The sequence below is a fragment of the Diceros bicornis genome, chromosome 28 (genome assembly GCF_020826845.1).
Source record: "Diceros bicornis minor isolate mBicDic1 chromosome 28, mDicBic1.mat.cur, whole genome shotgun sequence".
Lineage (NCBI taxonomy): Eukaryota > Metazoa > Chordata > Mammalia > Perissodactyla > Rhinocerotidae > Diceros > Diceros bicornis.
The window spans coordinates 14,942,464-14,970,191 of record NC_080767.1 but is presented as its reverse complement, the minus strand read 5'-3'; the positions used below and the strand labels follow the sequence as shown (position 1 = coordinate 14,970,191).

The 27,728-nt window shown below is 39.3% G+C and overlaps 1 protein-coding gene across 3 annotated transcripts in view; it reads right to left on the bottom strand.

Annotated features, from left to right (window-relative positions):
- The window catches only part of SLC44A1 (solute carrier family 44 member 1), a 185,197-nt gene that overhangs the window by 120,430 nt on the left and 37,039 nt on the right, over positions 1-27,728 (bottom strand). For all 3 annotated transcript variants that reach the window (XM_058523704.1, XM_058523703.1, XM_058523705.1), the window contains exons 2-3: positions 13,761-13,850; positions 4,514-4,656 (exon numbers count right to left, since the gene is read on the bottom strand). In XM_058523704.1, coding sequence (XP_058379687.1) covers positions 4,514-4,656; positions 13,761-13,850 — 233 coding nt within the window. The remainder of the gene's footprint in view (positions 1-4,513; positions 4,657-13,760; positions 13,851-27,728) is intronic.

The following is a 27,728-nucleotide window of genomic DNA, read 5'->3' as shown; positions in this document are numbered from 1 at the left end:
TAATCAGTAGGATATGGCAAAGGGGACAGGATATCACTTCCATAATTACATTATGTAAGATTGTAACTTCCGTCTTGCTAGCCTACTTTCTATTGATGACTCTATTGACGCTCTCCCTTGCTGGCTTTGAAGTAAGCTGCCATATGGAGAGGCCCAGATAGCATGCATTGACATCCACGCTGTCAGTAAAGAGCTAAGGCTCTCAGTTCAACAATCCTCAAGGACTGTGCACTGCCAACAACCACATGAGCTTGGAAGGGGGACTTCCCCAGTAGAACCCCAGCCCTGACCAACCCCTTAATTGCAGCCTTGTGAGGGAATCCAAAGCAGGAGACTCAGCTAAGCCCGATCCAGATTCCTGACAGGCAGAAACTGTGATAATAAATGTGTCTTCTTTTAAGCCACTAAGTTTAAGGCATATTGTTACCTAGCAACTGATAACTAATACAGGCATATGAGAAACACACAATATAATTAGAGAACAACTTAAAGGCAATAGGAAAACAAGAGTGAGGTAGGAAAGTTCAGGTAATAAAGGAAAGATTACCATGGGATAAAGTTAGCTTTGAAATATTTCACATACAGGTTAGTTATGAGACCCACTTGAAGTCTTTCAAGACTTGAGATTGGCAGAGAGGTGGAGGGAACAGCACAGAGGTAGAATCAACTGAATAGCAGGGACAACAATACTACTACAGTAAGAGAAAGACTAAGAAACAGTAAGAGAAGACTGAATAGGTACAATGGGTCTGGGTTATGGGAAGCCTGGAAGGGCAGGGGCTGAGTGGGCTCTTTGATACTATAGGAAACAACACTAAGGAAAGGCTCCCGAGCAGGGAATTGACAACAAAAAGTATTTTAAAGAACTTAATCCCATCACAGTAGTATAAAGGATGGAGAAGATTAGAGATAAGAAGACCAAGAACAGATATGCTGGCATGACAGTCTTCATGAGAAGCCAATAAAGAGGTGAGGGGAAAAGGTTCACGCTCATGAATAATCAAAGACATGCAAATTAAAACTATAAAACACCATTTTTTGTTTGATCAAATGAGTAAAAATAAAAACTAGTAATGATAAAGCAATCTCGGACACTGTTAGTGGGAATGTAAATGGAGCAGCCCTCAGGGAAAGCCATTCAGCAACATGCACTAACAATCTTAAAATATTCAGATCCTCTGACTCAGTAATTCACTTCTTAGAACATACTCTAAGATAATAAATTTATTTACCCATTTAACAAACATTTAAGTGAGTGCCTACTACTTTCTAGGTACTGAGAATATAGCAGTGAACAAAACAGACCTCACCTCAGCTCTCATGGAACTTAGAACAGACAAACATTTAACAAATAATCACAGGGCCAGCCCGGTAGCTTAGCAGTTAAGTGCGCGCGCTCCGCTACTGGTGGCCCGGGTTCGGATCCCGGGCACGCACCAACGCACCGCTTCTCCGGCCATGCTGAGGCCGCATCCCACATACAGCAACTAGAAGGATGTGCAACTATGACATACAACTATCTACTGGGGCTTTGGGGAAAAAAAAGGAGGAGGATTGGCAATAGATGTTAGCTCAGAGCCGGTCTTCCTCAGCAAAAAGAGGAGGATTAGCATGGATGTTAGCTGAGGGCTGATCTTACTCACAAAAAAAAACAAAAACAAAAACAAATAATCACAAATAAATGCATAATTACACATATTACAGGACACGGTGAGAGAGTATTTTTAAATACCTGATTTAAATTCTGAGATCAAAAAAGACCTTTTTGGGAAGTAACACTTATTCTGAAAGCTGAAGGATGAAGAATAGAATTTAGCCACGTGAAGAACGAGAGGAATTTTTTTTTCTGATCAAGGAAACAATACTCATGAAGGCAAGAAGGATTTAGTTGTACTCAAGACTTTAGAGGATTCATTCATTAACTTATTCAACAAATATGTATGCAGGTCCTAGTAAGTACCAGGTATTAGGGTCTGAGGATGAGGGATGGGAGAAAGTGATCAAGGTCAAATTAAGGTAATAGCATACAAAACAAGTATAAAACAATTCTATAGCTATGGAAAGGTCTGGTATTCATAATAAAGCCAAAGATGTACGAAGAAATGAGTGAGAAAGGAGAAAACCAATGCATTTGGCAGGAAAAAGAAGAGGATGGAGTAAAGGTAACAAACACAGACTTTCTGCCTCTTCTAATCCAAACAGTATAAACTTACCTGAAAAAGGTATGTTCAAAAATACACCATTCATTTTTTTAAAATTATCATTTATAGATAGAAATACTTAGATAAGCTAGCACTAAAATGCTCACATGCAGAGAAGTAGAGATTGAAAATAAATTTCAAACATGTAGACATGAGTTAGGACATAGCTATACTCGGGAAACCATTTCCCCTACAGCTTTCCATGAATGGCTCCAGACTATGCTAAGCATTCAGGGAAAAGTAACCACTTCTTTGGAATAATAAGCAGGCTCTCTTTGCAAGAGGCCAAAATGTACATAGAATAACCTAAGGATTTGAAATTAAAAATTGATCAAATGAACCTCCATAAGATTAAATGTGAAGAGTGACATTTACACAAATCTTACGGTGAGAATATGCTTGGAGTCATCGGCAAGTTATAAAGGGAGTCATAAAAATGATTACGACCTCATGTGAGCAGTAGACCTGAAGGAGTAGAGCTCTTTTCCTCTTCTCTCCTCAATTATCTAAATGATAATATTTTATGTTTGGTACATGTCAATAGCATTCAGAGTTACACAAGATTTGACAGCATGGACACTACCTACAGAAAAAAATATATGTGAAACTCTGTACTATTTTTGCAACTTCTATATGAGTCTAAAATTTATTTCAAAATAAAAAGTAAAAACAAAAAATATACGGGTAGTCTTGCTACAAGAAGTAACACAAGGCCTAAAATTTGCGTTAATTTCATGAAGCAATCAAAAAGAAGGATAAGTGAAACAATCCTCCAAACTACTCTCTAAGAGTCCAATTTTCACTTCTCCTGTCACGGGATGCAGGTGCACATCAAGAGAAAAGTTCATGGTCTGTGTTGGATATTCCGCTGCCCACCAGACTTTTGGGAAAGTCATTTCAGTCTCTCTAGGCCTCTGCTACACCCACCTCTCAGGGTGGTATCATACGCTTGTCAACTATGGCCTGCTATACAAGTATTCATTATTATTATTTAAAATTTTATTTATTTGAACTTCATTATTCCTTCATTAAACTGAGGAATGTCTCTGAGATATGATTAACAATTTAACCAAGTTTCTTCAAGTTTGTGAAACTATCAAATTAATCTTATACTTTCCAGTAGGGACCCAGATTTAACCAACAGATTTATCTAATAATAAATATAGTTATTATACCCTGGAAAATGCTTCCTAATAGAACTATAGCCTAAAAACTGTTTTTGTTTGCCTAGCCTTTTCCTATAAAGTTCATTAATTGAATTGGTTAAGCTGTTACCTTAAAACTAGTTTGGTTAATTCTGAAGACCTGTCTTTATTTACTAGATCTGTCTAATAAAGTCTAGATACGGCATAAATATACAGTTTGAACAAATATGTTGACATCATACATAGAATATGTTTGATGAAATATATTTTCCCCAGACATTAAAAATGAAATAATAGCCCTTTTGAAGAAAAAAGGTGATTAAGTCAGGAATTTCATGAAATCCAAAAGATGAACCTTGAGAACCCAAAATAAATTTTATTTTTTTTTTTTTTTTTTTTATTTTTTATTTTATTTTTTTTTTTTTTGTGAGGAGATCAGCCCTGAGCTAACATCCGCCAATCCTCCTCTTTTTTTGCTGAGGAAGATGGCCCTGGGCTAACATCCGTGCCTATCTTCCTCCACTTTATATGGGACGCCGCCACAGCATGGCTTACCAAGCAGTACTTCGGTGCGCGCCCGGGATCCGAACCAGCGAACCCCGGGCCGCCGCAGCGGAGCGCGCGCACTTAACCGCTTGCGCCACCGGGCCGGCCCCCCAAAATAAATTTTAAAGTCTGACAAAGAAAATGTATCTTTTATAAAATTGGAAATTAACGTGTACTTATAAATGATGAATCACAAAATGTTTTGTTATAAGTTTAATGTTTCAAAATCCATTATCATCCCTCTGTCTCTCATTAGTACAATCTTAGGAAAAAAAAAATATTTTATTTTCTGGGTAAAACTTAGTGTACAACCTAAAGGCTAATGGGAAAACAGAGTACAAGAGTGACCCTCTCAAATCAAGCCTTTACGCATGAAAACACCAAGGTAGCCCCTTTTAACATGGCAGCTAATTTTGTTTCCTGGAAAATGTATTTATAGACCAAAAACAGGAAGATTCAAGTGGATAGTTAAAAAAAAAAAAAAAAAAAAAATGAAAAACACCAACAGGAGTCACATAAAAATATTCAGTAAGATATCATCTTTATAACAGTAAGAAAAGCAGGATTTTCTCCCCCCCTTCAAAGTTTCCACAGTGTTCGTCATTGAGCAAGTCTACTCACTTCCGATGGGTGTGGTCCATGCCACTGTTTGGTATTGCTTCCAACTTTGCATTTTTCTGCCCACAGATATTTCCATAGCTGTCGTATCCTGACACTAGTCTCGCTGCTGCACCTGTTGCTACTGAAAAGCCACAAATAAATCCCTAGAGAAAAAGACAGAAAAAAACATACAAATAAACCATTTCAATAGCAACAGTCACTACTTGACACGATAACGAGCTTCTTTTGTCTGTCGAAGGGAACACAGAGCTAGCTTTCCTCATTGCAAACACTATTCCACTGTTCTCCTTGGATTTCAAATAAGCAGTACAAAGAAGTCCTCAGGGAAACACTGTTTACTACCACAACAAAACAAATCTCAAGCTTTGACATCATAAGATCATCTTTGCATTTTATAATACTAATAACAGCTTCTCTGTATTGAACATCTGCTCTGTGCCAGGCTCTGTACTGGGTGCTTGCCATATTTTATCTCTAATCCTCATAATGGGGAAACTGAGGCCCAGAGAGGGTAAATAACCTGCCCAAGGCATAGAAGCTGGTAAAGATCAGAGCACAGAATCAAACTCAGCTTTCTTCATTCTTTAGTTTTATTTGGTTGTAAAGGAGTTCTGTTAAAGGAACAACAGCAACGGACGGAAGAAAAAAATTCAAAGAACAATGGGTACGTGGGTTTTGAATTGTTATCACTTCAGTGCACACAACACTTCTGTTTCCTTCCTCCAATAAAGCCGGATACTGCACGCCAAAGAACTACACATGAAGCACCGCCGTGCTCTTACTATTGGAGACTCAAGGAGAGTGAGGCACTGGGTCTGTGAGCGCAAAGGTCACTTCCTTTGATGGGAATATGCTTCACCACTGTGCCAAAGGCAAAAGGTAGATGCTTCAGAACCGCATCATGCTTGCTAAGTCAAATATGCGCTGACCAAAACAAAGCAATCAAAGCTTCTTCTCAACTGCAGGCTACTGGGCCTAAGAACAAGAAGTAAGGTGAATCACTACCGATAAACTGATTGACTTGGGAGAAAAGACTGGTGTTAAGAAATATTCTTGCAACTTGGTCATTAAAAGGTTGAGTTTTTGTTATCTTTATTAAAGTGGCTAATGGAGGCGGAGATTATCACTGTTGAACTCATCACAGCCAAGGGTCATGACTAGTACTGATGGAAGCAGCCCTGCGAGGTCTCAGGCCTACAGTGGTAAATGTCGGACTCACAGGCAATTCCTCAGAGAAAAGTATTTCCCCCTTAAACACACTTTCCTAAAAAGGCAGACACTCTTTTTTCTAACTAACTCCTCTATTTTTATGGTGCAGGTAAGGAAAGTGAGGCGGGAAGAGTACAGAGTGTAGCTGAGCTAGTAGAAACTTCTTGTAAGTACCCTTTGTAAGGAGCAGACTCGGAGTGGAGACTATCCCTGATTTGCTACTCTCTCGCTTTCTGATCCCTGCCAAGTGACTTCAACTCTCTGAGCCTCCACTTACTCCCCTGTAAAATGGAGATAATGAGCACGTAACTTATAAGACTGCTGTAAGGATTACAGGAAATAATCCAGGAAAGTGGAAGAATCCTGCTTGGCACACAGTAAGAGCTCAATAAACATTAGCTATTATTGTTGTTAGAATTAAGCACATGTTTAAGAGAAAGACCATGGGCTTTCGGGTCAGGTAAACCTGCAATGATCAATGGAATATTGATGACTCCATTTTCTACTTGTGTGACTGGACAAACTTGCTTGATTCTCCATGCCTCAGTTTACCCACCTATAAGTTGGGGTTAAAACCACTTAGCACAAAGGCTGCTGTGAGAATTAGAGGAGATAATACATGCAAAGTGTCTGTCTCAATAAATGTTAGTACCCTTCTGCCTCAAAGCAGCAGCTCACTGCAAGTACCAGGGTTAGGCACAGGCTGGTCAGTACTCACGCATTCACCCTCACCCGGTTGCCCCCCTCCCTCTCTCCTGACTCCTCCAAGGAGAATGCAGGGCAATCAGCCCCACCTCATAACTTCAAGCCAATACTAATACATGAGAAAAAAAATATTTAATCCCCTAACATATATACACATGCACCAATCAGCACGCCACTGTAAGCGTATCTCTGAACCTCAAATTAGGACACCCTACACTGAACAAAAACTATAAGAGGAGATAAATATTAGGAGGTTTAATGGCTAACCTTCCCACTACAGTTCTTTAACAAGAAGCATCACAGAGTAATAGAAAGGGAATCCAGAAAGATCTGGATTCAAACCCTCATTCTACCACTTACTACCTGTGTAACTTTGATCCAATTACCTACTTAAGACTGTTTCCTCCTCATCCCTGACACAGAGTAATAACATCTATTTCACAGCCTAATGATGAGGACTAAATGAGATAATGCATCTCTAACCCCTCGCAGGTCTGGGACACGGCAGGTAATCAATATATGGTAGCTGTTACGGTAAATTTGAATGAGGAAGTCAGACTGAAGAGGTTGACAATGGTAATTGTCAAAAATGCCTTCAGTTCTCTATTTTAGAACAAAAATTTCTAGGGGAAAAAGCAAGAAACATTGTCAGTAATTTTGTTACTACAAAGAACCATTCACACCACAATTACAGTCTTTCACTACTAGTCTAAAAGAGCAAAGCCCTCGCATAATTAAAAGGTTATGTCCTTTCACTTTTCATAGGAATGTTCTTCTTATGTTTGATAAGTATTTCGTGTTACAGATTCCTTTAAATGGTTTCTGATTTCCCTTTCTGACTATTTTTAATAGCACTGTTGGACACGTGGGTTTTGTTTTTTTTATCACAAGCCACCTCACATCCCTCTGGGATGTAGGCAGAGCATAAATTATAAATGTTACACATATGTGGTAAAACAGGACACTGACACATTTTCACATAGGCCATTTAAACTTCTTAGTAGCTTCCTAAAGCATTAGAGTAGAGAGGGCGAGAAGTTGCAGCGGGGAAAAGAAGGAGAATCGTAAGCTAATAAGATAGAAAGAAACCATGACTGCTATCTCAAGGACTTCCCATATGGTACAAGCACTGACAATGGAGAACCAGGCCAAATATAATTAAAAATGCGATCTCTTAAAAAAAAAATTCTGAAATCCAAATGCAGGAAGCAATATAGTTTCAGATGAGAAAAAATGTGGTACATGAAATTAAAATCAGGTGAGAGAAACTTTACAGAATGCACTCAATAATTTAATGGCTCCACAGAGCGGGGGAAGACATTCAACAGAAGGAAATCACATAATGAAGCAAATGATAAGAGGGATGAGGAAAGCTTTTATCAGCCTATAGTAGGGAGCAATCACTAGAGAGAAAGTAAGCCTATTAGTAAGGAAGAGAACCATGGCTAAAATCTTAAAATGACGGAGCTATTGAGGTGCTTTCAGAAGGGTTATTTTAGGAGAGAGAGGAGGAGCAGACAAATCTAATCACAAACAGGAGGTGACTGGAGTCAGATAAAGGCACAGAGGGACGGTGGAGCACAGGCAACTAATAAGTACCTACTGCCTAAGGAGGAGAAAGACAACATGCTAACTAACGGACTATGCTCATTTTCCCTTCACGTTGCAAGGTTTAGTTCAGCTTAAGTAAGAGCATTTGCTTAGTTTCATTCACTATTAGTCAAAAAAGGGGACATATTTTATTGCACAAGCATGTTTGAATTTCACACCTGAGGCCCTGCAATTAAGCAGGGCAGAAGGTCTTAGTTTAGTTTGGGGGAAAAAAGGGTCAACAAAAACATGTGTGGTAGGCAGGGACGGGGTATGAATATGGCAAAATGTTTCCAGAGAAAAAGATGGGAAAAAAAGACTCATGCTTACAGTCCTGTCCCAGGGATTAAGGAAATTATATCCAGATTCTTGTTTTCTCAAATACTACCTCCTTTAGCTCTATCCATCCCTTATCTCAATCAGTGCTTACAGCCAATCTCCTAATAACTAATTTGTCAAACCTCAGAATAAATTTGGCTTGTTCCTCCTCTTCTGAGAACCCCAAGATAAGGAGTGTTATTAGGACCCAGCAGACAGGATACGATTAGAACACCTGATACAGAACTATTATTTATGCAAACTAAGAAAAAATTTTTTTAATTTTTGCCAATCTGCCAGATTTCTTTAACGTTTAATAGGATGCACTACTCTAAGAAAGAGAGAGAAAAACAAGAATGATTGGAAGTCTACGAAATATTCACTCAATGAGCATTTATTGGGCATATATAAATGCAAGATGCCATGCAAGGTACGAAAGGATTATAATACATAAAGTTCACCCCAAAAGAACTGAGATGTTCTCAACAGAGAAGAAAATAATGGGGCATGAGAGAGCAAAATCAGGGAAGCTCAGTTTCATGGGCAGCTTGAGAAATGAAAAAAAAAAAACACAGACAAGGAAGACGGGGAACTGAACCCAGCTCTGCCGCAAATACTCCTTATGATCTTGGGCAAGTCACGTTAAATTCTCTGAGCCTCAGTTTCCTTATCTGTAACAATGATTGGACTAGATTAATCATCTCAAACACTCTTTCCTTTTCCAAAAGTTTATGAATCTAAGGGAAAGCAGATACAAAGTAAATTTTTTCATGGTATACTTGCAGGGAGAAGTATAAACCCACTTGGTCCCCTACAGCGACTGAGAATAAAAAAACAAGAGTAGACTAAAAGCAAAATGGATTTAACTAAACTGTACACTTAAAAATAGTTAAAATGGTAAATTTTATGTCATGTATATTTTGCCACAATTAAAAGAGAAAATAAAAAAAAAAACAAGTATTTAACAGAAAGTAGGCAGTCATTTGGATCAGGAAACCTTAAGGTAATTTTCAGCATGCTGTTCTTTCTGTTTTGTGATCCTGGCAAAGCACAGATAGTCACACAGGTGACAAAACACTGCAGCGTGTCTCTGAGTCTCTCACTTCGTGCTGCATGCTCAACAATAGTTAATGAGGTAGAAACACTATGCTCTGGGAACTAGACTAATGCTATAAAACAAAAAAGGTTCTTGGGAGCAGTCTGAAGAGACAAACTATGCAAGGATGTCTCCTAAACCGAGCTCTAGTCCAGATCATTCTCCAAAATTCCAACCCTGCATTTCTAATTGCTTATCCTTACCCACGCATTCTACATGTCCAGAACTCATCTTCTCATTCCACATTTCCCCAAACCACTTCTCTTTCCTGCACGCCCCATCCCCATTTGTAGCATCATTATCTACTAGGTTGCGCATATAAGACTCGGAGTGAGAGGACTCTTCAGTCTCCTCTCCCCAGGCTTCTGGCCATCACCCTAGCTTCCTAACTCTGCATTAGAGAAGTGATAATGCTAAACTATTTGCTCAGAGTCTGAAATATTGATTAGACCACATTTTACTGGCAAGTGAGGTCACTGTGTTCTACAGATCCATGTTCTGACCGACAACTTCTTCTGTTGTTCCCAATTGCAGGCAACAAGGAAGGGACTATCTCTTGAGGCCTCGCCTTCTACCTCTTCTCTCCTGGATTCAGTGCTGCCACTGTGTAATCTTAGACAAGTTATTTAATATGTCTCTGTGCCTCTGTTTCCTTATTCTGTAAAATGGGAATGATGATAACAATAGTATCTACTTCATTAAGCAGTTGTGAAAATTAAATGAGTTTCTGTGTCAAGTGCAGAAAACAGCACCTAGTCCATAGTAAGCAGCAATAATTATCAGGGGTAAATTGCAGGGGGTCTCTATATCTTCCATGTTCCATGGTAAGCACTCCTGCTGGGGCCATCCAGCCTCCTCTCTTTGCTGCCTTTTTGTGGTAAGCTGACCTGGGCAGATTTGGTCCAGGGGGACCTCTTTTCTTTCTTCGTACATATACCTCTCCCTGAGACAGAATGAAGGCAGACCATCCAAGATGGGAAGGACCTTTAGCCCATACGGCCCAAGCTTCACTCTGTAAGTCATGTTGACCAAGGAGTGCTTTGTTGGCATAATCAGAGGACTGCTCGTCTACTAATAAAGTAGTACTTTGTTTATCCATCCCACTCTCATTCCTTCACATGTACAGAAACTGTGGTTTGGAACCTATGAGGAGCTGGAGGAGCATTTGAGCTGAAAAGTCCTACCCTGAACTCCTAACACAAGACCCTCTTAGTCATCCTTAATCTCTCTCCCACTGGCATGCAACACTGATGACACCAAATCCTACTTCTTCAATCTCTTTCCTCCTCTCCCTTACCACTACCTTTTTTCAGGTTTTTCACTTCTTGTCTGGACTCATCTAAACTGCTGCATCAGCCTCCAGAGTTGTCTGCCTGAAATCTCCTCCCCCTTTACAATGGCTTTACAAGCCATCTTTAACACTGACTACCAGGGCCATCTTTCTAAACTCAGTCTTATCATCTATTGCTCAAAACTCTTCAGTAGTTTATCAGCACCTACAACAACGGGGCTCAATCCTGGCTGTGCATGAGAACCACAGAGATTAAATCAGAATCACTGAGGTGGGGCCCAGGAACAAGTATTTTTTTTAAAAATCCCAGCTGATTGTAATATGCAGCTAGAGTTGAGAACGACTTATTTATTACTTTAATGGAAAAATAGAAATTTAGAAGTACAATGTTATGTATAATTTTTCAGAACAGGGTAAGCACGTTTAAAAATTTCAAAATATTGATGAAAGTTCAAATGTGGAAGATGATAGCTCTCAAGACGGCTGATAGCAATTTACTTTGAAAAATACCTTAAGTTCTAGACAATTCGAGCATAGAAAAACCTTGAAAGTAAGGGAATAAATAAAAGGTACAAATACTTATGAAGAGATGAACATGTGTAAATAAAAAGATTTAACGGTGAGCATGAGTGAAAGGTGACAAGATCTTAAAATATCTCAGAACCAGAGCACAGATATCAAGGAGTGAGCAAAGAAGTGAAGACAGAGAATAAAGATATGGTTTAAATATCAGGCTGTAAGATGACTGAGAAAAAAGACTGTAAAAGAAGCAGACAGTTGGACCACTAGTTGAAAAGAAGATAGGCAGAAAGTTCCAGTTTCTATTCTATTTTTGGCACTTTTTACTACCAGTATATTCTTGGATGAGCTAATATTTAACCTCACTATACACTCTCTGTAAGCTGGGGATAAAACCTATCTCGAAGGGTAACTGGGAGAACTTAATGAGATAAATACATATACAAAAGCGTAAAGCGTCCTTAAGTTAATGCTCAACAAATGTTTGTGGAATGTTTCTCTTAAAAGAACTAGAGAACGAAATCCAAAGAAAAAAAAATAACAAAAAAAATCATATAGTAAAACAAATATTCAGAAGACAAACTTTGAACTACTGTTGTGCCACTATGGTGGGCAACAGAACTTTGAGATTTCTCCAGTTTCCACTTGGCAAAACTTGATGTTAGCTCAACTCCATGAAGGCAATCATTTTAAAAGAATCATTCCAAAACAAATAACGCTATGCCTGCATTTAAAAGTACACACAGTGGGTCTTAATTACCACCGTGCTGAAATCAACATTATATTAATTACCATTGCATTAAAACGTTTCAGTAAACAAATAGCTCCTTACTCTCAAGTCACTGCCAAATCAGTCTATTAACATTAATGAATGCACTTTCCTGAGCTATTTTAGCACAGAAAATCAAAAGCACCTTGGGCGGCAAGTATATGTTTTTATAAACATAATTTTGAAAGGTCAGCTGCTATTTGTCCCGGGGTTAAATTCAGGGGGTGGGAAGAGGTCGTGGACTAATTCTGTTAGCAAAGACTCTCTTCCACACTCTGCATGCACACTGCATTTCAGTTGCTACTCCATTAAACTAAGTGGACTGTTGAACAATATCTTAGGAGTATGACGTTAGGAAATGGGTATTTTGATGTTTTCTAAATATCCTAGGTTTGGTGAAACTGAGCTATCTATTATCTTTAAAATGAACACTCTTATTTTATTGGATTTATTATATCTCGTTAAAAGCTACTGCTTTCTTTTCCTTGGTTCCAGGGCACAGCTGGCACCTACAATTATGCCTACGAGCCAGGATTAGGGTTGTTCTGTGATTCTCAAGTGGCATTTGCAAGGTGGGCAGTTGCAGAGAGACACAGAATAAGATTCTCCTAAAAAAACCTCTATAAAAGGTTTGGGGGAAAAAAGGGTTAAAAATACTCCTACACAAATGAAAAAAGGCTGCCAGAGGTAGCATAATTGTGTTTTGAGTTGTAAAGACTAAGAAAGAGAGAGCAATACTGTCTGCACAGTCCCCTTGAGGAAGGGGAAGCAAGATGGCAGAAAAAAGCACTGGTCTAGAAGTTACGAGACCGGGGCTCTTGTTCCCAGCTCTGCCATTAACTAGCAGTGTGGCCTTGGGATGGTCATTTCCATCTCTGGGTTTGATGTTTTTAATCTGTAAAATGACGGTGAGGCACCAAATAGGGATTTCCAAGTCCTTTTTAGCTCTCAACATCAGCTAGCTCTAAAACAGCTGTTTTCTATCTTTTTTCCAGCCCAGCACACTGGCAGTGACTCTCAAGTCCCTGAAGCCTGTGTGGGAAGCTCCCGCAGGGCAGAGTGGGTATGCAATTTGCATAAGCACACCCCCAACACCTTGCACCAGGGACTCTGCTCCTCCATCCTCTGCATCCATTGGAGAATCACCAGGTCTCTTGATCTCTAACTGAGAGATGCCACTCATTACAGCAGGCAGCAGGGGCCTAGTACAGGCAGGAGGAGAAGCAGTGAGCAACCAGCCTCCCCTCTAGGAAGAACTAAAAAATGTCAGAACTGGAAGCACTGTTTGTAGATATCATTGAGCAAAACCTCTAATTTTAGACAAAGGAACAGCAAGCCGCTGAGAGGAAAACTGCAAAAATAATTGTCAGGTTTGTGTGACTGGGTTGGATCAATACTCAGGACTCTTGACTCCATGGCCAGTGCTCCACTCACCACCCCAGCAAGATCACAGTTCACAGAAATTCGTGTCAAATGACCTGGCTTTCTGAAATGATCTAGTCAAAGACAGAGAGTTCCAATGACCCTTAATTTTGATCTCAGTTTTCATGTAGACCCTCCCAAAAAATTAACAGGCACCAAATACCAGTGAATTGTATGGGAGAAAAATAACTGGCTTCAATGGTATCCTAGGACCTCCACTTCTAAGCAATTCAGAAGGGGTTAAAAATAAATAGATAAATAACAATCACTCCCATCATTCCCTTGGATCATGAGTTCAGGTTCTGACCATCCGTGAGAGTTTCCTTACCATCCCAACGCAGAAGACGGTAAAAAGCAGCAGCCACGGTATGTCTGTGCAGCTACGGTCCTCCAGTGGCTTCCATTCTCGTTTGGAGCTCTAATCGAAAATACAAAATAAGAGAGTGGCAAATAAATCTCGTTAAAATTAGGAAGCCACAAACACACCATTCACACCCAGATCCCTTCTTTGCCTGACAAGTTTCTACTGAACCTTTAAGATGCAACTCAAATATCTGTCACCTTTCTGGCAAGTTTACCCTAACTCCCACCCCTCTTCCTGGCCAGGCAGAGTGCTGATTCCAATGCTTTTTTGGGACCGCTATTAGAATATTTAGCATAATGAATTGATATTTGTTGAGCTGTGTCCCCAGCAGATCATGAGCTTCGCAAGGGAAGAACCCACTTCTCATTTCCCAGCATCTAACATGATACCTGAGGGTTCTTGATATGTACTCAATACAGGCTTTTTTTTTTTTTTTGGTGAGGAAGATTGGCCCTGAGCTAACATCTGTGCCAATCTTCCTCTATTTTGTATGTGGGACACCGCCACAGCATGGCTTGATGAGTGGTGTGTAGGTCCGCGCCCAGAATCCAAACCCACGAACCCCAGGGTGCCAAAGCGGAGCACACGAACTTAACCACTATGCCACCGGGCTGGCTCTGAAGCTTTTTAAAACGAATAAACAAACGAATAAATTCTTCCAAGTTCAATCTTAGTGGTAGCTTTTTCTCTGTGTGTCCAGATGGTAGTCTTATAAATTTAGAATGTCCTTTATATAAGTTCTCTTCTAGAAAGGAAGCCCATTAAAATGAATTCTATTCAGGGGTAGGTTCTTTTAAGTCTCATAAAATTCAAGAAGGAAAAACTAAATTAAAACACTTTTATAGACAGATCTGGGCAACTCCTAAACCACCATCCTCAGATTTTCATTCTGTTTCTGGGAAGTGCACAGTTTCTAGATCAAACACAGAGCTTCCCTAACTAAAGGACTAGAGGCACTCTAAAAGTTAATGTGCAAAGTATTGATTGGAATTTTAAATTCCATTTTTTTCTTATAGCAACAGTCTTAGGTTCTCAAGTCAGCTCACAAATTCCTTTTAACCAGAATGTAATTGAAATAACACTCCTGAGCTTTCTAATGAACCAAAATCCCTGAGTCTCGCAGCCTCTCCTGGAAACGGAAAGCAGAGGAGAGAGAGAGAAGGTAGCCTTGGGAAAACTATGCGAAAAGGTCCCACGAAAGGAAGCTTGAGTCGAGCCAGCCCTGGTGGTCTAGTGGTTAAAATGTGCCACTCTCACCGCCTGGCCGGGGTTCGTTTCCTGGTCGTGGAACCACACCACCCGTCTGCCCGTGACATACTGTGGAGGCGGCTCACAAAGAGAACCAAAAAAAAACTAACAACTAGGATACACAACCGTGTACTGAAGCTTTAAAAAAAAAAGGGAGGTTGGGTCTTCCAGCGGCTTCCATGACAAGATCCAGGAAGCCATCTGGGAAGGATAAGGCAGAAGCAGAAGAGGGCTAGAGATAAGAAAGCCCTCTAGTATAAGTAGCATTTAGAGTGCAAGAGTGGGGAACTAGTTCTCAATCATGTTTGCTTAACTTTCCCTGCCTCTAAAACAATAGTTTTTAACTATGTACCCTTGGATAACCTGATGAAAACTACAGATTCTTTTCTTGGGAGGTATGCATATATTTGCATAATTTTCATAAAACTTTTGGGAATTCAGAGCCCAGGTTAAGAAACTCAACTTTAAAATACCTGCCTATCAACACTGAGGGCAGAGAGTTTGAACACCAACCAATTCTTCCTGACCCTGAAGCGCTAACCAGACAAATGCCTTTTCCTTGTTTAGTGCCTTACACGCCTCAACTGTTGAACAAAAAAACCCACCACCCTGGATAGCTTGCTCCCAGACACCCACACAAGAAAACAAAACAGCACTAGTTAGTCATGGAAAAAACCTTACCCCAAGACTCTAACTAGCATTAAACACCAAGAGTGAGTAGGCAGTTTTTTCCAGAGGAATGTAACACTACAGCAAACGGATGAAGGACTCTGTTCTCTCCCTGGCTCTGCCATTAGTTAGCTCTGTGACTTTAGATAAACCGCCTCATATCTCGGGGTGACAGGAAGGAGTTAGATTGGATCTCTTAGGTTCCTTCCAACTCTAAAAATCCATGATGCAGTTTTGTGAAGATTTTTGTTATAACAAAAAAACCCTGCAAAAATAATTTGACATCATTCCCTGTGTTATTCAAATAAGAATGCCTGCATTGTGGTCTGTGTTTTGGAAGACAGTTGCTCACAGTATGAATAAAGAATGTTTCTTTGTATTAAATAATTTCAATCTTGAATAATACCCATTACAGTAAAATTATTTACACACATAGAATTTGGACACCTCTTTGAAATTCATTATATTTACTCTAAGGTAATTTCCAGAGCAACAGCTTCTTTAAAATACCATATTTGTTTATCTCAACAAATACTATGTATGGGAGAAGGCGGGGAAGGAGCCTCAGACTGATTGAGCAGTTTCTTTATCCACAGCTATTTTCTTAGTATTTTTACTCCAGACTAACACTCAGATTTTAATGCTTAAATTTTCATCTAGGGCCGGCCCGTGGCTTAGTGGTTAAGTGCGTGCGCTCCGCTACTGGTGGCCCAGGTTCGGATCCTGGGCGCGCATCGACGCACCACTTCTCTGGCCATGCTGAGGCCACGTGCCACATACAGCAACTAGAAGGATGTGCAACTATGACATACAACTATCAACTGGGGCTTTGGGGGGAAAAAAGGAGGAGAATTGGCAATAGATGTTAGCTCAGAGCCGGTCTTCCTCAGCAAAAAGGAGGAGGATTAGTACAGATGTTAGCTCAGGGCTGATCTTCCTCACAAAAAAAAAAAAAATTTCATCTATAGTATAAAGAAAGTGGGACTTCATGATTGACCAGAAAAACACAAAGATTCAACATTTCAACAATTCAGTTCAACTTACTGTGGGCCACTTCTGAACCAAATACATAGAAAGCCTTTCAGTGGGGATGAGAAGTGGAGAGGGGATAGGGGTTACACGTAAAAACTGATGACAGGGGCTGGCCCAGTGGCACAAGCGGTTAAGTGCGCACACTCCGCTGCGGCGGCCTGGGGTTCACCGGTTTGGATCCCGGGCGCGCACCGACGCACCGCTTGTCAGACCATGCTGTGGCAGCGTCCCATATAAAGTGGCGGAAAATGGGCACAGATGTTAGCCCAGGGCCACTCTTCCTCAGCAAAAAGAGGAGGATTGGCAGATGTCAGCTCAGGACCGATCTTCCTCACAAAAAAATTAAAATAAAATTAAATTAAATTAAAATAAAATATAAAATAAGATAAAATAAAATAAAAAATAAAAACTAGTGACAGAGTACAATGGAAGAACACAGACGAGGGGCGGTCAACCTCACTCAGATAAAGCAAGGCTTCTCAGAGGAGAGGCAGCTTACTTCATAACGCCGTTCTGAGGATTAAATGTGAGCACGTGTCACGTAGGAAGCGCTAATTCTTGGTGGTGATTATTATTCATCAATACCCACTTTTCAGTTAACCCTCTCCTTATTGTTAAAATATCCTTTTACCAGGTGGACCTTTCCACTAAAAGGGATAAAAAGAATATTATGCTCCCCTTTCGCCTTCTATTTACTAAAATTTTAGTGGCATATTTCATTTTAGCTAATTTTTAATGCTATCCGTTGTTGATTACTACTAACTAGGCACTATACCCAAGACTTTACACATATTATGTCTTCATCTTCAAAAGAAGAGCTATCTTCAAAACATAGCTTGAAGATAGCTTGAAGAGCTATCTTCAAAACAGCTCTCTGATATAGGTATCATCCTCGTTTCACAGATAAGGAAACTCAGGCTCAAAAGTTAAATAATCAGCCCAAGGTTTCACAGCTGTGCAACCAGGATTTGAACCCAAGTTTGTGACTGCAAAGCCAAATCCGATGAGAATATGATTCATATGCTCTAGTCAGTAAAGAGCAAAAGCCTCCATTAGTTTTTCTTCACATGGCAAAATTTGGGATCCAACCCAATAATTTAAAATCTGTAGGCACAGAGAAAGAGAGTGAGATGTTTTATGAGCCATGAAATTTCTCGAGTGAGTCCGGAAACCCAACAGTTGAAAAATTTTAATGACTCTTTAACAGATTTAACCAAGTGGCAACTGGATTTAATGCTGTCTGTTTCTTCCAGTTAAAATACACATAGACATGGCAAAAGTAAAATGTTTTGCAAAGCACTTTTTAAATGTGATTTTTATCCCTTTCTCAAATTCTACGTGAGATTAATACAGGCTGTCAATAAGTGTTGGGTCGCTTCTCCTTCAGAGAATCTTACAATTTAGGAACTAAATAGGATCAAAGTAATCATCCAGTCCAAGCCTTTAATGAGAGTGATTGAGAGCCAGCGAAGGGAAAAGAAGGGACCTACCCAAAGGACCTCATTTGATCCTCAAAACAATTGTGTTAGTTATTCTTACATATTTCTGATTTTTCTACTTTGTAAAAGAGAAAACCAAGGTTCTGAGAAAATAAGTGGAAAATCTATTTCTGAAACCTGAGTCCTCAAACTCTAGCAGAGAGATGGAAACTGTAAGAAAGAGTTAAGGAAATGCTAAAAATAAAAAACATGGTAGCAGAGATGAAGAATACCTTTGTCAGGCTAATCATAGACTAAACACAGCGGAGGAAAGAATCAATCAACTCAAGGATAGGTCAATAGAAATTACCCAAAGTGAAACGCACAGAAAAAAAGAGTGAAAATTAAAAACCCAGCACAAAGCATCCAAGAACTATAGGACAATATCAAATGGTCTAACATGTGTGTGATTGGAATCCCAGAAGGAGAAGACAGAATGGAGCAGAGGAAATATTGAAGAAACAATGACTGAGAATTTTCCAAAAATAACAAAAGAAATCAAAGCAGATTCAAGAAGCTCAGAGAATCCCAAGCAGGATAAATACAACACACACATCATGTGTGCGTGCATACGCACACACATACGTACCCTACACATACTCAAACTGCTTAAAACCAAAGATAAAGAGATCACCTTGATGCCAGCCAGAGGGAGAAAAAGACACAGTACATACAGACAAACAAAGATTAAGCAAACTTCTTGTCAGAAACCATGCAAAGTAAAAAACCATGGAATTACATCTTTAAATTACTGAAAGATTTTTAAAAACACTATTAACCCAGAATTCTATACCCAGAGAAAATGTCTCTCAGAAATGAAGACTTTTTCAGATAATCAAAACCTAAGAGAATTTATTACCAGCCAAATTGAACTACAAAAATGTTAAAGAAAGTTCTTCAGGCAGAAAGAATATGATACCAGGCAAACTTGCATGTATACAAAGAAACAAAGATTTCCAAAAACAGGTAAAATTAAGGTTTGAAATTTTCCATAAGGAAAATTTTTTTAATTTAAAAAACTAAGGGTGTGAATATATGTATATAAAATTCACATTATATATTCTTTTTGCACACTTATACAAGGTTAATAATCTAGAAGGCAGAATTACAATTTTTTTTTTATAATTTTATTTATTCTTTCCCCCAAAGCCCCAGTAGATAGTTGTATGTCATAGCTGCACATCCTTCTAGTTGCTGTATGTGGGACACGGCCTCAGCATGGCCAGAGAAGTGGTGCGTCGGTGCATGGCGGGATCCAAACCCGGGCCATCAGCAGCAGAGCTAAGCCACGGGGCCAGCCCCAAGAATTACAATTTTTAATACTAGTAATAGACCATTAAAAACCAATTCTAAGTCAGACTACAGCTGATGTATACCTCATATATTCATATCCCTAAAGCTAGGGAGGAACAACGTTTAACATCTTCACATTCCTTCCTACATTTTGCACATCACAGATGCAAATAAATAAATAAATAATAGCTTCCATAGTATCTCTACAGAAGTCATAGTCCAGGCAACTATGTCCTAGACTCCACATTCACTATGAGCCCTAATAGCTAAACCCAAGGCCTTCCAGTGAATTGGATATGTTCTAGTAAGTGTGTATTTTTTTAAGAAATAAACCTGTAAAAAAGTTTTATCCTAAATTTCCATGTTATTCCGAATGAAGATACAGTTGCTAAGTAAATGTATGTGTAGATAATAGTAACACACAAAGGTTCTGGTAAGTGGTATGTTATAACCTGTTGGGTCAAATCAGGTATCAGTGGAGGGCATCAGCAGTAACAAGGCAGGCAGGGTGGGCCAAGCCAGGGGACCAATCAGGTAGGAAAAGGTCTGGCAGATGTGAATCTAGTTCACAGAAGTAGGCAGGGCAGGAAGGATTAGGCAGATAGAAAAAGATCAGAGAGGCAACAGCAACAATCCAGAGTTAAGACAAAAAGAGTCATCTAGGTCTCAAATATGGAGGCAGGTAGGGTCCAAAATCCAAGAGGTCAGAAGACACCCAGGTGATACTGAATGGCAAAGACTGAATGCTCCCTGCCCTCTTTTTATATTCTGTGCTTACTGTCTGCATGACTTTCTCCTAATTAATATAGAGGTACAAAGATTCCCAAAAGATTCTTATAGTAATATAGTATTACCAAATGCCATGAATCTTTCCTCGATACACCAGATTTAAAAATAATGGAAAATGTGTTACAAAAAGGTTACAATTATACCAAGAAGTTACTTGATTTTCAGACAATAATCTTAAGCATTCTGTTGGTTCTTCAAATAAATACTGAGCACCACACAAAGCACTTGAGATCCAAAAGCAGGTAAGATAGTCCCTGCCCTCACTGAGCTCTAGTTTATCGCAAGAGAAGCAAACTAAGTACTATGATACCGTGAGTGATGCCAAAAGAGAGATGTATAAAAAACCGCGGGAACAGAGATGGGGAACCATTAAGCAAACATTTGTGAGATCTGTTGAAATTACCTCATACACTTCTGAGGCAAAAACTGGAAAATGATCCTGTGGTGTCTAAAACAGAATGTGTTTTGTGTCCAAAACATACTAAAAATTCTTGCTAGCTATGATGGAGAAATGTTGACTGCCAAATAAGAATTATTCCACTCAGAAATGTTTAGTAGTAAACAAACAGAACATTAAGTCAGTCTAAAACAAAAAATCAGCCATTTCTCACTTCGTATCCATTAAGATTTCTTTACATTAAAGATTTTATGGCTGCTCCAGTTAGGAACAGACCTTTTGGTCTTGGAAAAGAAGAAAAATATCTTCCTTTGTGTTCTGACACATTAGTGCAGTGCTATATTGACAAAGCTACGGGAATAATATTTTCATGTTGATGTCACTGGTGAGATTTCCTACTGCATTAAGTACTATCTGGTCACATACATCCACAGTTGCTGGAACTTGGAATTTCTGACAGGCTAAATGACTACGTGCTCCCTTGTCATTTCCCCAGAGTGAGCCAGACAACTGCCTTCTCCTACATTCAAAGCAACAAGAAATGGCGGCCTGAGAGGCTGGTCCAAAGAAAGAGAAGTGGTGTACAGGCAGTGTTACCTCTGCAAATAAACAAGCCAGCATCAATTCCTACGCCATTTGGGCCAGCAGTTCACAACTAAAGCACTGCCCATGCTTCGGTGTTTTAATCAGTTTGAAGGTATACCACGAGTATTCATTACTAGTAATTAAGTACTAAAGCTTAGAAATGCAAGCAGAATCAAGATTATCCTGATAAGGACATCGACACATGCTTCCACTCCTACAGGCCAGCAAGAAGGAGAGTTAAACTGTCGGCCAGGAAGTGCAATAACCTGAAGCGTACACCTGATGACACGCATACGAATGCCATCCTTCACGTGTGCCTAGATCTCTGCAGCCCAGATCCATCGTTTCCATCCACGCTGCCTTTCCCAGATTCCAGAGAAAAGCCAACTCGGCGTGTGAAGGCCACAGTAAACTGAGATGTGGCCTCTCGTCCAGCACAGATTCCCAGAATGTATCCTTGGCAAGTGTTTGTTAGTTTGTTGAATAATCAAATCCTCCTTTCCCCCTCCCCAGTTTTTTTCTTGAACATCACAGTCTCTACGTCCTGGTGGACAGACCACCTCCAAAACAGGCTCATAGTCCCAGTGGCTCTGCTGCAGTTCTCATTGTCCCAACTATTCCTTGGCTATACCCAGAAAGCCTCTAAAGCAGTCATTGAATGCATCTCCCAGGCCACTGCTACGTCGACTTTTGTGATTTAAGTACATATGTGGCAAACACTAGCCTATCTGTGAGGACTTTATTTTGTTCATGCTAATCTGTTTTACACAAAAGCCTCCAGTATTAAAGACAAATAGACACTCCAATCTTCAAAGCTCCCTCCAAGGACATACTGCTTCATTAAATTCCCCAATATGCTTTTATTTGTGTAGAGTAGTAACAAAAGAATAAAAGAGCTGATGTGTATCATTTTCGCCACAATTTTCAATAGAGTGAGCAGACCTGAGGAAGTTGGGTAGCAATAAAACATGGAGGCTTTCAGCCTTCTGTTCACAGCACCTGCAAATAAAATCTTGTAATAGGATTCTGAAAGACACTGCCTGTCCTTTGGGAAAGCTCTGTCAAGGATTTGGAGTGCATAACTACTTACAGTTACCATAAGTAATCCGTTTCATTTGCTAAGCCTGGTGATGGCAATTCATATTTGAAAGGTAAAAATAAAAGCATGATTTTAACAGGCAGTTAAGCGTAATAAGATACATTGAGTGGAAAGATATAGGCATCTGTATTCAACGGCTTTACTTAGTTCATGAACTTTATGCTAAATCACAAACATTCATCCATTTAAGGAAAAGGGGAAAAATGGCAACCAGAGCTGTTTTATAGGTTATGCATTTACATAGTGATGGAACGATCATGGAGAGAGATGCCAATGCCTTCACTCTTCCTCCAACTGTCCTAAAAAAAATTGCAGGCCTGTTACAAAGGCATCCTTCTTACACCAGACTTCTCAGTGACTGCCTTTCCTGCACATGAGCACATGACAGTTACTGGGCAGAAGCCAAGTTCATCCTGCTCTGTGACATAGCATCTTTTACCTCCATCGTCAATGAAACATAATCAAAATTATACAGACAAGCCTTGTCTGTAATCCTCAAACAGTACTTATAACTTGTCTTCTGAATCAGTGGTGAGTAATGTTTTTAATTCAAAATTACTATTTAATTTTTAAAAAGTTATACAGTTTTGATGGGCTTCATTTTTCCCCATCACATCCTATAAGTGTCAGAACTTCTTCAGTATTTGATGACACCAAGGACAGACTGACAAGACCAAAGCTCTACTTTGCACCTCCCACCTGCTACAGTACAGCCGGTTTCCAGACTGCTAGTGGATTTACTGAGTTTTCTCACTATACTGTAACCATTTTTTTAAAGCAGGAATTCATAGGTACTCAATATAGAATTCTTACTCACCATCACAGTAATTATCGTTTCACATTATAATTATTTGCTTCCCCCGTAGATTACGAACTTCTTGAGGGTAAAGTGTCTATTTTTTGTTTAAATCATGGATCGGCATTGTTTACAGGAGGTACTTAAAATTCTTCAAGTGAAAGCCTATTCTATGCAAAACAATGTGTACAGAATCTTTCTGTAAGTGGCTGAACATATCATGTCCATTGTTCCCACCTTAGTGCCTACTTCAGGGCAGGGACTTGTTGGTTTATTCACTGCTGTATCCCTAGGAGGTGAACAGTGTCTAGCACATAGTAGGCTCTCAGTAAATTTATTTTTTTTTTATTTTTATTTGTTTTTTTGAGGGAGATCAGCCCTGAGCTAACATCCGTGCCAATCCTCTTCTTTTTTTTTTTTTTTGCTGAGGAAGACCGGCTCTGAGCTAACATCTGTTGCCAATCCTCCTCCTTTTTTTCTTCCCCAAAACCCCAGTAGATAGTGGTATGTCATAGTTGCACATCCTTCTAGTTGCTGTATGTGGGACGTGGCCTCAGCATGGCCGGAGAAGCGGTGTGTCGGTGCGCGCCCGGGATCCCAACCCGGGCTGCCAGTAGCGGAGCTCGCGCACTTAACCGCTAAGCCACCGGGCCGGCCCTCAGTAAATTTATTTAATGAATGAATGAACAAGGCCAGGTCACTTACCACTGGAGTGGCATAATGTTAGAGCAAACATCCTTACTGCACCTCCTGCATGAGATCGTTTCCTTAAAAAGCGTTCTATTGCATCATAGGCTGGCTCCTTTCCTCACAGATACTATATAGTATGGTCTTTCCCAAAGATGTTTGTTAATGGATTCTGTGAGAAAAATAAATTCCAGATTTAAGTAAGTTTTGGAAATGCAGGCTAACGAATTCTAATCTTTTGAGTAGGACTTCTCTGAGGCTTTATTGTGAGACTCTCCAAAACTAATTTGGTCATACACCCACTGGGAGACACAAATACAGACAGTGCCAACCTCTCTCACAATACATTTCTGGAAATCAGAGCACAAGGGTTCATGGTTAGGATGATGCTCCCAGTGAAAAACACTTTCAGAAGGAAAGGCTGGTAACACTGGTTAAGACTAAGCTTACCACGATTATGTATACAACCATGTGCTGTGTGTAGTTTTACTACAAACTGAAAGCAATGTAAATTGGTTAGACACTTTTGGAAAGTAAATTGGCAATACATTTCAAAATCCCAAGGAAATAATCTAAAACATTAAAGTAGCTGCACATGACATGTTCAATATAGTGCTATTATGAGAAAAACTAGAAATTAACTATCTAATAATAGAAATGAGTTAAGTATGAGAATGGAATATTAAGCAACCATAAAAATAATTATGAAAACTTTGCACAGTAAAATAGAAAAATGATAATGATAAAAAGTTGTATTAAACATGGTATGAAATTATAGCTATGCTCTGGTTAAACAACTAGTAAAATAGCATATGCAAATGTACAAGCATTGGAAGGGGATGGCACAATTTTTAACTATTTTGACTTATAATGCATTTTTCTCATTTTTGATTGCCATTAATGCTATTTAATTATAGAAGAAATAACAGAAAAAGAGAAATACTGGCTACTATTTCTCCATATTGTTCCTTTTCTACTTCCTTAGTATAACGTCAGCTATAAACAGAGGCAGTATCAAAACCACCAGAGGGGTCGGCCCCGTGGCTTAGTGGTTAAGTGTGTGCGCTCCGCTGCTGGCGGCCCGGGTTGGGATCCCGGGCGCGCACCGATGCACCGCTTCTCCGGCCACGCTGAGGCCGCGTCCCACATACAGCAACTAGAAGGATGTGCAGCTGTGACATACAACTATCTACTGGGGCTTTGGGGGGAAAAATAAATAAATAAAGTTAAAAAAAATGTTAAAAAAAAAAAACACCAGAAAATGTTCAAGCCATTCTATTTGACACTTATTGACAGGAGATGAGAACACTTCAAACTTCACTAGAAAGCTGTATGCTGAGAATCACCTAGGCAAGAGTAAGATTTCTCCTGAAGAATGCAGGAGAACTGCCAACATCAGAGAAGTAATACAGTCTAATAAACATCAGAGAGGTGATGCACCCATGTAGCAAGAGGGAGGAACTCAAACCAGGGTGTGAATCCTAGCTCTTCTTCTAAATAGGAATATGATCGGCTGACCTGATCTTCCCACTTGTAAGGTAACGATGACTGTCCCATTATCATGCACTGTTGTTTTCAGGATTAAATGATCTTAAGTAAAGCTCTTAGCTAGGACCAGGCCCTAAACCACTGATAATGCCCTTTCCCAATGGACTATGGGGAAATTCTTCCCTATAAAGCATCTTAAAAAGTGAATTCTCACAAACATTCATCTCAAACATTTTTAAATTGCTCTCATATTGTATACATTCTAAAATATGTGCCTGAAAAGTGAAAAACGAGTTGTAAAGGAAATACAACCAGGAGAAACTAATGAGTGCACAGTTGTATGGATAATCGTGGTAAACGTAAGAAACAAATCAATAGTAACTTTCAAGTAATAACACACTAAGAGCAACTGAAATGGCTTCCTATATCTTAAATTTTTAAAGGGAATTGAAGAAAACTTCAATTCTAAAACTCATAGCCAACTAAACTATTAAAAAAACACTCATTCAATAAATAATTATTACCACATGAAAGGAACTACGCTGGAACTTAAGAGATTCAGGTACTGGACTTGCACCTTCCTACTCTTCTCTGGCTAATTTACCTGCCTCATCTCTGGGTTCTACCTTATCTCACCTCCCTTTTATAAATACACAATTCATTTGAGTTCACATGTGAGGGTTGGTGAAATGATAGACAAAAATGCACATTATTTATTGAGGTGGAAAAGGGTCATGGATCAACCTTAATTATGATCACCAAAATAATGTTTTATTCCAAGTACTTACTTAGTGACTGTGTAACACTAAATGCAGACTATGGCTAACATTACTAAGCATATTCCACGTGCTAGACACTTTACCTATATTAACCCATTTAATTTTCACAGCAAACCAATGAAGTTGATACTATTATTATTACCATTTCACTGATGAGGAAACTGAGGCAAAGAAGGGTTAAGTAATTATTTCAAAGATAATTTCCAAATATCCAAATATGACTGTTGATATTTGAAGAAAACAGCTGCAGTGATGTTTAACAGGTAGAAACAAACTCTTGTCTCCTCCCAGCCTTCTGTAACTTGCACGTATATTACTGATAACACTTGTTTGGATTTCAACAAGAGTAATAATATTTAAAGTGCTATTTTGTTATTAAGAAATCACATACAAATGCCCATCAACTGATAGATGGATAAATTACAATGTGGTATATACATTGCATGGAATATAAATTTTGGAATAAAAAGAAATGAAGTAGTGATACATACTACAACATGGATGTGCCTTGAAAACACCATAAGCAAAAGAAGCCAGACACAAAAGGCCACATATTATATAATTCTATTTATATGAAATGTCCAGAATAGGCAAATCTATAGAGACAGAAAGTAGATTAGTGCTTGCCTAGAGTTGAACGGAAGTTGAAAGGAAATGGGGAATGACTGCTAATAGGTATGGGGTTTCTTTTTGGGATGATAAAAATGTTCTAAAATTGATTGTGGTGATGGTTACACAACTCTGTGAATGTACTAAAAACCATTGAATAGTTTACTTTACATGGGTGAATTGTATGGTATATGAATTATATCTCAATAAAGTTGTTATATGTATAAAAGAAATCACATAAAAACACTTAAAAGAGGGCCACATTGTCCACTTCACATGTGGACTTCTACTGATTTCATGATAAACTCCCTATGAACACTTTTAATATAGCTACATTTGATATACAACAAGATAAAAGCAGAATAGGTTTGACTAAGGTAAAGAGTTGAGTAATAATGAAATTTGGTGAAAGAAAGCATTTTTCTGAGAAATCAGAAGTTACAAGAATTGCTAGATAAGGTGCTGATTTTCACACAATAGTTCAATCCTTCGGCAGGCAGCACAAGAGGAAAAGAGAAAAAAGGCTGCAGAGAACTGAAATAAAATAGACCAAAGTAGAGAAAGAAAAGTCATCTTAAGGAGACCAAAGGACACAACTGCCGAGGCAAAACTAGACTTTGGTAAAAATGCAGCTACAGAAAGAATGTACTTGTCAGAAAAGTGGGACTGGACAGGGCAGGTACCCACACAGCTATTATTTATTTAGCATCTGTTAGGTGCCAAGATCTGTACTTGGCCAGTTATACTGAAAAATAAGAGTCTGAGAGATTAACATTGGCACGGCCCTTCCAACCTGTCCTGGGGAAGGGGTGCCAGGGCAGCAGCCTCTCGATTGCTGCATAAACAATTCAGGCTACTGCAGCACCATGAGTCACCCAGCCTACTCCTCTTCATCTGATCTCATGTCATTAGGCAACCTTCTGACTGTCCTCTGGCTTCCCACAAGTTGACAAGCAATGCACATAACATAACCAGAGAGCTAC